Source organism: Petaurus breviceps, unplaced genomic scaffold (genome assembly GCF_028583685.1).
Source record: "Petaurus breviceps papuanus isolate PSGF00001 unplaced genomic scaffold, PetGlider_PUasm1.0 91133, whole genome shotgun sequence".
Lineage (NCBI taxonomy): Eukaryota > Metazoa > Chordata > Mammalia > Diprotodontia > Petauridae > Petaurus > Petaurus breviceps.
The window spans coordinates 87,829,288-87,841,673 of record NW_027187419.1 but is presented as its reverse complement, the minus strand read 5'-3'; the positions used below and the strand labels follow the sequence as shown (position 1 = coordinate 87,841,673).

At 34.9% G+C, this 12,386-nt stretch overlaps 1 protein-coding gene across 8 annotated transcripts in view; it reads right to left on the bottom strand.

The window, feature by feature from the left end:
• SLC4A10 (solute carrier family 4 member 10) overlaps window positions 1–12,386 on the bottom strand; it is a 399,681-nt gene that overhangs the window by 165,499 nt on the left and 221,796 nt on the right. For all 8 annotated transcript variants that reach the window (XM_069080754.1, XM_069080757.1, XM_069080758.1 and 5 more), the window contains exon 4: window positions 8,315–8,453. In XM_069080754.1, the coding sequence (XP_068936855.1) occupies window positions 8,315–8,453 (139 nt within the window). The remainder of the gene's footprint in view (window positions 1–8,314; window positions 8,454–12,386) is intronic.

Here is a 12,386-nt window from a genome sequence, read left to right as displayed (position 1 = left end):
GGAGGAGAAGGTCAGAGGGTACTTGAATGAATATGAACTTTTTAAAAAAAGTAGCTAAAGGGGGCGGCCAGGTAGCACAGCCAGTAAGAGCACTGGCCCCAGAGTCAGGATAACCTGGGATCGAATCGGGGCTCAGACACTTAGCACCCACCCAGAAACACCTGGCTGTGCAACCTTGAGCAAGTTACTTAACCCCAATTACTTAAAAAACATAAAAAAAATAAAAAGTAGCTAAAGTTCTAGAGATTTTCTAATTTATTTCAAGATGAGCAAAATATCATTGCCCTTCAAAACATCAAAGCTCTTCTTTTAGGGAATTAACCTTGGTTCCAAACTTCCTTCAACACGGCTATTAATTCTTGTACAGAAAGATATGAAACCCATAGATTTTAAAGTAGGTCTAGGTTTACTACCTTTACTGAAAACACAAATAAGAAAACACCTAAGGTATTTCCACAAACCATTCTAGAGCTCTGTCTAGATGATAAAGAAAATATTCATAACATTACTAATATTAACAACAGTATTTCATATAATACTTTGTAAGTCACAAAATGCTCTCATATGCATTTTCTCAAATGGCAAATGTGCATTTTAATTATTTCTCTTGCTTTCAGAAGGCTACATTAAAAGCATGCTTCCAAAGTGATGGAAAATTGCATAGGAGATAAGGTTTGCTTTTCAAATACTTTACCAAACTTTTCACAGGACCTTTTCATGAGCACTCTTTGAGAACAGGGAGCAACAAAGTGCAATGGTAGGAAGAATGCTGGATCTGAAAGCAGAGGCAATGGCTTCAAAATCAAATGCCTTCAAAAAAAATTCAAACCACTTACTACCTGTGTGACTGGCCAGGTCACTGAAGTCCTGTGAGCCTTGGTTTTTCATATGTAATATCAGAGGACTAGGTGACTCCATTGTTCCTTTTAGCTCTAAATCTATGACTCCATAGCCTCTCTTCATGTCAGTATTCAGCAGATCATTACACAGAGTTATTTTCCAAGCCTCATTTCTCAACATATATCATTGTATGTCATGATATAATTTCAAAGTCTGTGTGGGAGACACCTGATACTTTGCTAAAGAGAGCTGACAAGGCTGCAGTTTGTTTTCCTGAGCCACAAGCCTTTTAAAAAATATGAGAACAGTAGGTACAATAGAATCTTATATTTTCATAGAGTCATCAATCAATCATGTGTCTGAAAAAGATTTGTTATAATATAGAAGATCATCTACACAATAGCATCAGTTTACTTCTCAGGCAATCAATGAGCATTGATTAATTAATTTATATATTCATAAACTACTTTAAGATTTTATAGATATGAAGGAGAAAGTAATTACTGATGACTTCAGGTTCTTTTTGCGGTAATAGTATTATGTTTTTTAATTCTTTTGAAATCTTCCTTTGTGCCTTCATGAATGTCTTTAAAATTGTGCTGCTTCTGGTATAGATTTCTGTATATTTTTGGTCAAATCCAGCTACTTTCCCCAATATCATCTTCTAAAATTCTATGGTGATGGCAAAATACTAACTCACAAAGTGCTGTAAGATACTACGGGTCCTGAGATAGTAGAGTATGAATGTATTGGTTGTGTAAATGCTTTATAAACAAAGGACATTGCTATTTAACTGTCAGCTGTTATTGTTTAGCTAGCCATTTTCCTTTTTTTTTTTTTAAATGTGACTCAGCACTTAATATGTCCAGTGCTTTTCAATCCAGTTACTGAAAAAGTGTTCATGGCACAGCAGATATACAGTCATGGGCTACTAAAAAGCCCTTTTAATTTCTTGCTCTTGAGCTACGGTTTTCAATAAAGTTTTTATTGTTCTCTGTTTCACTCTTGTTATTCAATTGGATCTGAACCTTTGTGACCCTATTTGGGGTTTTCTTGGCAAAGATATAGGAGTGGTTTGCCATTTGCTTCTCTAGCTCTTTTTACAAATGAGGAAATTGAGGCAAACAGAGGTCAAGTGATTTATCCAAAGTCACACTGCTAGTATATGCCAGAGGTTGGATGTGAACTCAGGTCTTCTGGACTAGGCCTAGCACCCTATCCACCTAGCTGTCTCTAGAAAACTCTTTTATTTGCCTCTATTCAGAGAACTTGTGAAATGCCCTTCCATTTATCTATAACTTCTTTGTTCCTCTGGTTAATTTTTTAGTAAGAATATCAAAAGGGATGTAATTCAGTTTCTGAGTTTTTAAAAAAATTCATCTATTGTTGGCAAAGATTGCACATTAAAAATGTCAATGATTAAATTAATGTTTTTAGACAGTATAAAAGCTGTGAGATTCTTAGTATCTTATTCCATTCTGTATGCTTCTCTACCATGCCATAGCAGGAGTTTTTGTCTATTTCCAGCATTACCTCGTTCCCCAAATCTATCACCTGGTGGCTCTTCTGACAGTGAGCCTCTCCATACTTAGCTAGGCTGATCCTCAGACAGCTGGCAAACACTTCTAACCCTTAATCAAAGCCTTTCCAACTTGTTAGGACCTGTTAGGGCTTGCATTCCACTGATTTAGCCTTCAAGAACACAGCATCAGGTCCGCCCTATGGGGAGGTACACTAGTAATATTTTTAGGAAGGGCTTAACAGACTAAACAAATGCATTCAGATGAATTTCTGAAGCAAAAAAGATTAAAAATATTTGCTCTCCAAAATTGAAAAAAAAAAAAAAAACAACCTAACCCCACAGTATCCATGTAATGCTACTTTTAATTAAGTGTGGCTTAATAAACACCTCTGGCTCCAAAAATTACAATAATGCATTTTAATGTCTAAGACAAATGATATTTCCTATGGCAATACCTCACAGGTCTAGTCTCTGTCTTGTAAAGGCTAAAGAATAGACAGAAACTATTGCATATCATATTTCTTTAGTGTTTCTCATTAGATATTTCTTTCTTTACCACAATGAAATTTTAAATACAGTTTCTGTTTCACAAAGGGTAAAGGAATAAGCATTCATATAGGACCTACTTTGTGACAAGTGCTGTGCTAAGAACTTTACAAATATTATAGCATTTGATTCTTGCAACAACCCTGCAGCGTAGGTGCTGTTATTATCACCATTTGACAGGTGCAGAAGCTACAACAAACAGGTCAAGTGACTTGCCCAGGGTCACACAACTGGTAACTGTCTGAAGCTGGATCTGAATTCAAATTTTATGTGTATTCATATTCCAGAGTAAGTTTAACTTATGAACAACCAATTGTACCACAATTTAAAATGGTTATTTCCTGTCATGCTGCTGACATTTAAATGGACAAAATGAAAGGACACAAGTGGGCAAAATAACAAATGAAAAACATTGTGTTAATTTTCATTGTTTAAGGTTATCTTGATTCCTTGCTTTCCTGAGCACCTACTATGAAGCCTCTTCAATGCCTGAAAAAAAAATGCACAGGAAGGTACTTCAGACCAGGTGCCTAGCTCCTAAGTTGTCAACACTTTTATTTCCCCGAGAGCTCAACATCCCAGGTGCAAGGACCTATAACTATCAGAAAAACAAATACTTTTTTTCATTGTTTACACAAACTGAAACCTTTCATAAGTGGTCCCATTAGTAAAAAAAAAAAGTGTAAAACCTCTTAAAGCATTTTGCTATGTTATTTGAGACTGAGAATTACAATAAAAAAGAACCTAATAAAACAACAAACAAGGAAATAATAAGCTCCAAAATATGTCCAAAATAAGTGCTCTAGGAGTTCAGAGAAAGGGTTAAAAACCTGCAGGCAATAGCTGTCAAGGAGGGTCTCTTATGAGCTGGATTCTGATCATGCTTCATTAGGTGGACAGGAAGAGAAGGAATTCTAGAAAGGGGAATCAGTAAAAATTTTAGAGTGAAGAACAGCCAAGGAATATTTGGGAGACATTGAAGATCCAGGATTGGATTGGAAGATTTGTATTGAGTCATAATCGATCAGTTTGTGGATGGTCTTGAATGCAAGGCTGAGTTGATATTATTCTACATATAAAGCAGAAGAGTCATTTAAAAGGTTTTGAGCATTGGAGTATTCTAATAAAATTAGCTTTTAGAAAGTAGGATTTGGCAATTGAATCATTGCCCACATGGACATTTTAAGAGAAAGCACAAGCATAGAAGCCCATCTTGATTCTGCAAAATGATGCTGCAAATGAAATAACAGAACCAGGAAAACAAAATGCACACTGATTATAACAACAGAAACTGGAGGAACAATAAATGAAATGTCATTTAATTATAATTTCCAATTTGGCTCCAGACAAGGGATGAGGAAATAAGCCTCATTCTCTTGATTTGACAGGTTTGAATCTATCGGTGTAGAATGTTACAGGACTCTCTCACTCCAAATCTAGTCCTCTTTCCATGGAAGCACATTTTTTGACCCCGATGCCATTTTGGTTCTCCTCATATAGATAAATTCTAGTTTGCCAATGTTCCTCTTAAAATGTGGTAAAAAAAAATTGAACAAAGCAGTATACACCAAATGTGTCTGAATAATATGCAGTATGATGAGACCATTATGGTTCTGGATCTTTACTACTTCCTTTTTTAGTCCTATGTAAAATTGCAATTTTTTTGAAGTCGCATAATAACATTGACTATTACTGACAAGTAGCATGTCAGTGACTTGATTGCAGGGCTTGGAGTCAAGAAGAAGAAGGCTTAGGTTTGAATATCTCCTAAGAACTAACTGTGAAACACTAAGCAAATCATTTAATCTGGGTATCGGTTTCTTATCTGTAAAATGGAGATGACAGCCTTTACTCCTTCAAAGTAGTTGTAAAGATCAAAGGAGATAGTGCATGTAAAATTCTTTTAAAAATCTTCAAATGACAAACAAATCTGAGTCATTATTAGAATTGTTTCATTTTGGGGCGGCTCAGTGAGTAAAGCGCTGGCCCCAGAGTCGGGAGGACCCGAGTTCAGTTCCGGCCTCAGACACTTAACACCCACACAAAAATACTAGTCGTGTAACCTTGGGCAAGTTACTTAACCCCAATTGCCCTCCAAAAGGAAAAAAAAAAAAGAAGAATTGTTTTATTTTAAGCTTCTAGTCAAATAACTATCCCTTTTCATCACTTCCTTCTTGTTCATTTGAACTGCTGTAAATACCGCTCTTTTCCATCACAGTTGTGTAAGGACAATTGGATGGTACAGTGTAGAATGCTGGACTTACTTTGCAAGCTTTAAAGTTCTATATGTTAGCTATTATTATTATTATTTTGTTCATTGTCTGATGTGTCTGATCCTTTGTGACCTCATTTGGGTGTTTCTTGGCAGAGATGCCAGAGTGGTTTGTCATTTCTTTCTCCAGCCCATTTTATAGAAGAGGAAACTGAGGCAAACAGGGTTAAATGACTTGCCCAGGGTCACACAGCTAGTAAGTGTCTGAGGTCAGATTTGAACTTAGGAAAAAGTGTCTTCCTCACTCTAAGCCTGGTACTCTATCCACTACACCACCTAGCTATTGATGACGGTGATGATGAAATGATTGAGTTTTCCTTTTAAAATGTCATAGACATGAAAACAGAAAAAAAGGCTGAAATATGTATTGATACTAAAACATTTCTGGGATTTTAAAAATAACATTAATAACATATTTATACCTTTAAAGGTTACAAAATGCTTGTTTATACACCTTACTTCATTTGAACTTCACAACAACCTTATGAGGTAAGCTGGATAGATTCTATTATCTCCATTTACTTGCCCATAGTTACTTAACTGTAAGGGTAGGATTTGAACACAGCTCTGACTCCGTGTTCAATACCTTATGTACTACATCATACTACCTCTTAACCTCTGATACTGACAGTTGTTGCTTTCACAGAATGACAGACTCCTAGAACTAGAAGGAAACATCAGTATCACACATTTCACTGTTTTGCTCAATAAATCAACAAAGAAGTGGGATACATTTAATAGCCTGCATTTGATATTATCATTATCTTTTTCTAAAATCATCCCATCTCCTATGTTCTACATGGAAAAGTATAAGAGATGGTAGAATGAATAATTCCTCATTGCTTTAATATAACTTGGCTTAGTCAGTTTTGCCTAAAATACACTGTAGAATTTCTGGTCCACTACTCTCTCGGGAATAGATTTAAAGCCTTAGCACTACCTTTGTTCCCTCTCCTCCTCCAAATCAGTTAATTTGATCTTGATTCTTTCTGCAAAATATCTCTCCAATTCATTCTGTCTTATCACCATCCCAGTCTAGAATCTCATCACATGATTCTTTCAAAAAAACTTATTGCTTTTTCTGTCCATATGTCCTTCAAATATGACCCTTTCCCCCCTATTACTAAGGTTTCTATTCGAGTACAGAACCTCATCTAATGACTCCTGAACTATTGCAGTCATCTCTGAACTGAACTTTCTGATTCTTGAATTATTATAGCTATCTATACCAGAACATCTGTCTGCAATCTCTTTCCTAATGTAAAGGGAGCCGTAGACTAGAAAGTTAACTGGTTAGTGTCAGTGATGTCAACTATGAAAAAGTCACGACAACCAAACCAAACTATGAGTAAGAACTGAAGATATGGATTAGTGCAAAGAATTCTGGTTTTGGACTCACAAGATCTGGGTACAAATCTCAGTCAAGTGGCTCATTCCTTGTATGACTGAGCAAGTCACTGAAGTGCTCTGACCCTGTTTCCTCTTCCAGTTCTACTGAAAATAAAACTGCATCATCTGGTTGAAGGAACCAGATATTTTGACCTAAAGAAAAGACTTGTAAAGAAGGTTGGGAGTGGGGATATTAAAATTTTTTAAATACTTTAGGTGATATACTCCAGAAGGAAGAACTAGGAATAACTGGTAGAAATTATAGGGAGGAGGATTTCAATTCTATAAAAGAAAGGACTTTCTAAAAATTAAAGCTTCCTGAACTGGAATGAATTGTCTTAAGAAGAGAAATTTTGATGACTGGAAGATGATAATATGTTACATAAGGAGAGTTTACTGACTAACCTGTATGATCTTTCCCAATCCCAAGATTTTGTGATTCTACATTCATATACATACATTTAATGTAATATAATATACTGTGTTACAAAAAGAATGATTAAATGATGTGAAATATATTGTGATTACTAGGGCAGAAAAGTTTACTACTGCATTTTTGAAAGCTTTTTCAATGAAAATTTAAACAAAAACAGGATGTGGTGCTCAAACAGGAGGCAGTCATTTCTGGAGGCAGAATTCTGAATTAGATTACAATTAATTGGGTTTCAAGATCTCATTGACTTTTGTTGTAAAATTAAAATCTCAATTTGCCTTATAAGAATATTATAAAGGGAAACATTCTTAAAAGAACTGTATGGCACTTTAAAAAGTTAAGATTTTACCTCTAAAACCAAATATGGTAAATCAATCAGGTGCTTTGGCTACAGCATGCTAAACAATCCTGTTTTTTTTTTTCCCACTCAGTTGACTGAAAAGGTAACATAGATATGGTTATGTCTATCACCACTATATTTTGTTTGTCACCACTAATTTTTTTTTTTTACTACTAATAATAGTTTATTTTTATATAGTCCTTTTCAGTCAAAATGTAAAATGAACGAGTGACTTAGTGGTGGGAATCATGTAAAAGTCAGACTGGAATTTAACTCATTACTTTCAAATTACTTTGTAAAGTAATGAATTCCTTATTTTTTTTAAAGTTGAAGAAACTTGAAAGTTAAAGATGTTTGGGGAACATGATATAGCGAGGTATACATACACACATATGTACATACATTTTTATATATTCATATTTTGTGAGTATATATGTATTTTTTCTCCATCTACCCCAAAATCATTTTGTGGAATGTATGTATGCCTGCCAAATAGCCACTACCAAAGATTTCCTATCATCTATGACTTAAGTCAGGTTTTGTAATTCTGACTCATTCTTCACCAAGATTCTACGCTCAAGTTTTCACTCATGATCACCCACTTATTCAGCAGTAGCATTAACAGACTGGTGAAGTGAGACATATAGTAAATCCAGAAAGTAAAGTCATGTTTGCTTTCACTTTTTGCTGAAGGCAGACAATGTATGTGACCACTTGTCTTCAACGCTGCAGCAACTGCTGACTCTGTATCTTTGTTTACTATAATTACTCCATTCACATTTCATTCTGACTTATATACCATAATAATAATATCAGGAAGAGGAATATCATCAGAGAGTAGTAGTCTGGGCTATTTGCAATGTGCACTTTCCATCAGAGATCTCTTTTTCGGACCTTAATGGGGTTTACAAATGTTCACTGTACCATGAATCATTACCAATGACTAGAAACATAATGCCCCCAAATCCTCACCTGGCTGTCTCTCGCCATTCAGCGTCCTCACCTTCACGCCAGCAAATCTCATCAAGCTCCGTGAAAAGGTCATGAGGAATGTGTTCCTCGTCATCATCTTCGGTTCCAAGAATAAACTGTACCCTCTGCGATGGGGTGTCTGGAAAGCCGGAGATATGAAGAGATATTACCATGGCTTCAAACTTAGCACATTCTCAGTCACCTCCCCCCCACCAGCCGGCCAGTGTGTGCTCAGGAAATTCAAACTAATTTTAGTATTTTCCTAAGCCAAGCATAATTAGAAGGGTAAATCTGCTATAACATATACATATATAATGCTTCCAAAGACAAGTATAAAGATTCCTTTTAGGTTATCTGAAATACTGCTCCCAGTCCATTAGCATGGCCAAATAAAAACATATTTCTTTCTGAGAAAGGAAAGAGTGCATAGAATCAATTCTGTTTTCCAGACTTATTAGAAAATGTCTATCATATACATATATACATACACACGTATATTTACACATATATATGTAAACTTTTTTTGATTCAGATCTCTGACTTCATCTGTGAAGGGGAACTCCTGGTTTGGAAACTTTCCATCAATATAAATCAGCAATTGGTCACTTTCAATATTTAAAATTTGCCGAGGGCTCTGACAGCTCAAATTCCTTGCTCAGAACCACACAGCTAGTAAGTATCAGAGAGAGGACTGGAACCCTGGTCTTCATGCTTCCAAGACTGTCCCTCTCTCTATATGCTACACCAGGCCCCTGTGGCAATACAACAAATCAGTTATACCAAATACATTTGAGGAGAAAAAAGGAATGTTTAAAAAAGTTTGCTAGTTTTCTGTAATGTTCCTATGTCCATGTCTAGTCCTTCTCTATTCCCTTCATGGGTTTTAATACCAACACCTGCCTGATGTAGGTATTCCCCTAGGGTTCAGTCCAAAGTTCTTTCTCTTGCCTCCCTAAACTTTTTCTCTTTTACAAAAAGGATTTGAGCTATCTCTTCTAATCAGTCTTTACCTATAAATCTGTATATCTAGCCCCAACCTCTCTCCCAAGACTTAGCCCTATATTTCTGCCTGATGTATATTCCTACCCAGATATCTTATTGTCAAATACAAAATGTTCACAATTTAAATCATTGTTACCATCTCCCTCCAAACAAAACAAAACAAATCAATTGTCCTCCTGACTTTCATCAGTGGGTACTGTCATTCTCTCTGTTACTCATACTCAGAAGTATCAGGTTTTCTTTGTTTACTTACCCTTACTTAGTTCCCAGAACCTAATCATGTTTATAGATCGGTTGGTTGCCAGGCACTGTGCTAGACTTCTGGACATACAAATATGAAAGTACCTTCCCTCAAGGAGTTTATATTCTACTGGAAAAGAATCTGTTGATTTTGTCTCTGCAACATCTCTTGTATTCATACAGCCTTTTAAGCTTTCACTGCCACCACACTGGGTTTAAGTTCTCATTGGCTCTTGTATGGGCAATAAAAACCTATTTCCCTACTTTTCGTTTCTCCTCTTTCCCATTCATTTTACACACTGATGACAAATTAATAATCCTAAAGTACAGCTCTGATTATGTCACTGGCCAAAAACATATCAAAACAAAACAACAACAAAGAAGTTTAAATTGCTTCCCTTTGCCTATCAGATTAATTCTTTTGCTAGTATTCAGGGCACTCCAACATATGGTTCCAACCTATCTTCTTAGTTTTATTTCCCATTACAAAATGCCTAGCATAGTACCATACATATCAGGGATGTTTGATAAATATTTATTGAAGTAGTCCCTAACATACATTCTACCATATTATTGTTCTTTGAAGGGGTAACATGCTTTCACTCCTGCTCTCTCCACCTCAAAATTCTGCACATTCTGTTTTTTAAATTAAAATTATTTATCTTCACAGTAACCCAAGAATTTAGAAATGTTTTCTTGAACCAGTTGTAAACTGAGAGGACCAATTTTTCAGGGATCACACTGATTTAGGAAATTAATCTTCTACCATGATATTCTCTGGTTCAGATATTTTTTATTATGTAATAGTATTTTATTTTTTCCCCCAATTACATGTTAAGACAATTTTTAGCATTCACTTTTACAAGATTTTGAGTTCCCTCAAAATAAAAAAATCAAATTTTTCTCCCTCCTCTCCCCTCCCCCTTTCTGAAAATGGTAGGTAATTTGATATAGAGTGTACATATGTTATCATGTAAAACATATTTACATATTAGTCACAGTTGTGAAAGAAGAAATAGGAGAAAAGGAAAAAAATGTGAAAAAGAATAAAGTAAGTGAAAAAAGTATGCTTCAATCCATTTTCCTTCATGAGTCCTTTATACTTGTCTTGGATCTACTGAGAAGAGCTGAGTCATTCACAGTTGATCATCACACAATACAGCTCATTCTATGTACAATGTTTTTCTGGTTCTGCTCATTTCACTTTGCACCAGTTTGTACAAGTTTTTTCAAGTTTTTCTAAAATCTGCCTGTTCATCATATTTCATTGCACAATAGTATCCCATTACATTCATGTGCTACACCTTGTTCTGGCATTCCCCAATTAATGGGCATCCCCTCAATTTCCAATATTTTGCCACCACACAAAGGGCTGCTATAAATAATTTTGCACATGTACGTCTTTTTCCCTTTTTTATGACCTCTTTGGGATATAGACCTAGAAGTGGCATTGCTGGATCAAAGGGTATGTAGTTTGGTTGCCTTGTATTTTCTTCAAAATGTTTGCATCAATATTCATTAGGGAAATTGATCCATAATTATCTTTCTATGTTTTGGCTTTTCCCATTTTAGGTATCAGCGCTATATTTGTGTCATAAAAGGAATTTAGTAGGATTCCTTTGCCTATTTTCCCAAACAGTTTATATAGTACTGGATTTAGTTGTTCTTTAAATGTTTGGTAGACTTTGCTTGTGAACCCATAAGGCTCTGGGGATTTTTTCTGAGGTCGCTCATTAATGGCTTGTTCAATTTCTGTTTCTAAGATGGGGTTATTTACACATTCTATTTCCTGATCTATTTATCTAAGTAATTTGTATTTTCATAAATATTCACTGATTTCATTCAGATTGTCAGATTTATTGACATATAATTGGGTAAAATATTTCCTAATGATTGCTTTAATTTCTTCTTCATGGGTGGTGATTTTACCTTTTTCATTTTTGATAATTAATATTTGTATTTCTTTCTTTTTAAAATCAAATTAACCAATAGCTTTTATTGGTTTTTTCATAAAACCAGCTACCAGTTTTATTTATCAGCTCAGTATTTTCTTTTACTTTCAGTTCTATTAATCTCACCTTTGATTTTCAGGACTTCCAATTTGTTGCTCAATTGGGGATTTTAAATTTCTTCTTTTTCTAGTTTTTTTTAGTTGCATGCCCAATTCATTGACCTACTTTTTCCTTTATTTTGTTAATGTAAGAATTTAGAGAAATAAATTTTCCTCTAAGTACTTTTTTGGCTGCATCCCATAAATCTTGTCTCATTATTGTCATTCTCCTTAATGAAGTTATTGATTGTTACTCTGATTTGTTTTTTGACCTTTTTATTCTTTAGAATTAGAACATTTAGTTTCTAATTAATTTGTATTTCCATTGTCCTTTATTGAATGACATTTTTATTACAATATGATCCAAAAATACATTTAACATTTCTGCCTTTCTACATTTGATTTTGAGGTTTTTATGCCCTAATACCTGAAGTATTATGTTTAATTTTGTCAGGTAGGGGATTCTTGATTGGAGTCTTTGTTCCTCTGCCTTCTGGAATATCATGTTCCATGTGCTCTGGTCTTTTAATGTTGCAGCTGTTAAGTCCTGTGTAATCCTGATTGTGGCTTTCCAATATTTAAGTTGTTTCTTTCTGGCCACTTGTAGTAATTTTTCCTTGATCTGATAGTTCTGAAATTTGGTTATATTGTTCCTTGATTTTTATTTTGCGATCTCTTTCCTGAGGTGATCAGTGGATTCTTTCAAAACCTATTTTGTCCTCTGGTTCCAGGATATCAGGGAAGTTTTTCTTGATAATTTCTTGAAAGATAATGTGCAGG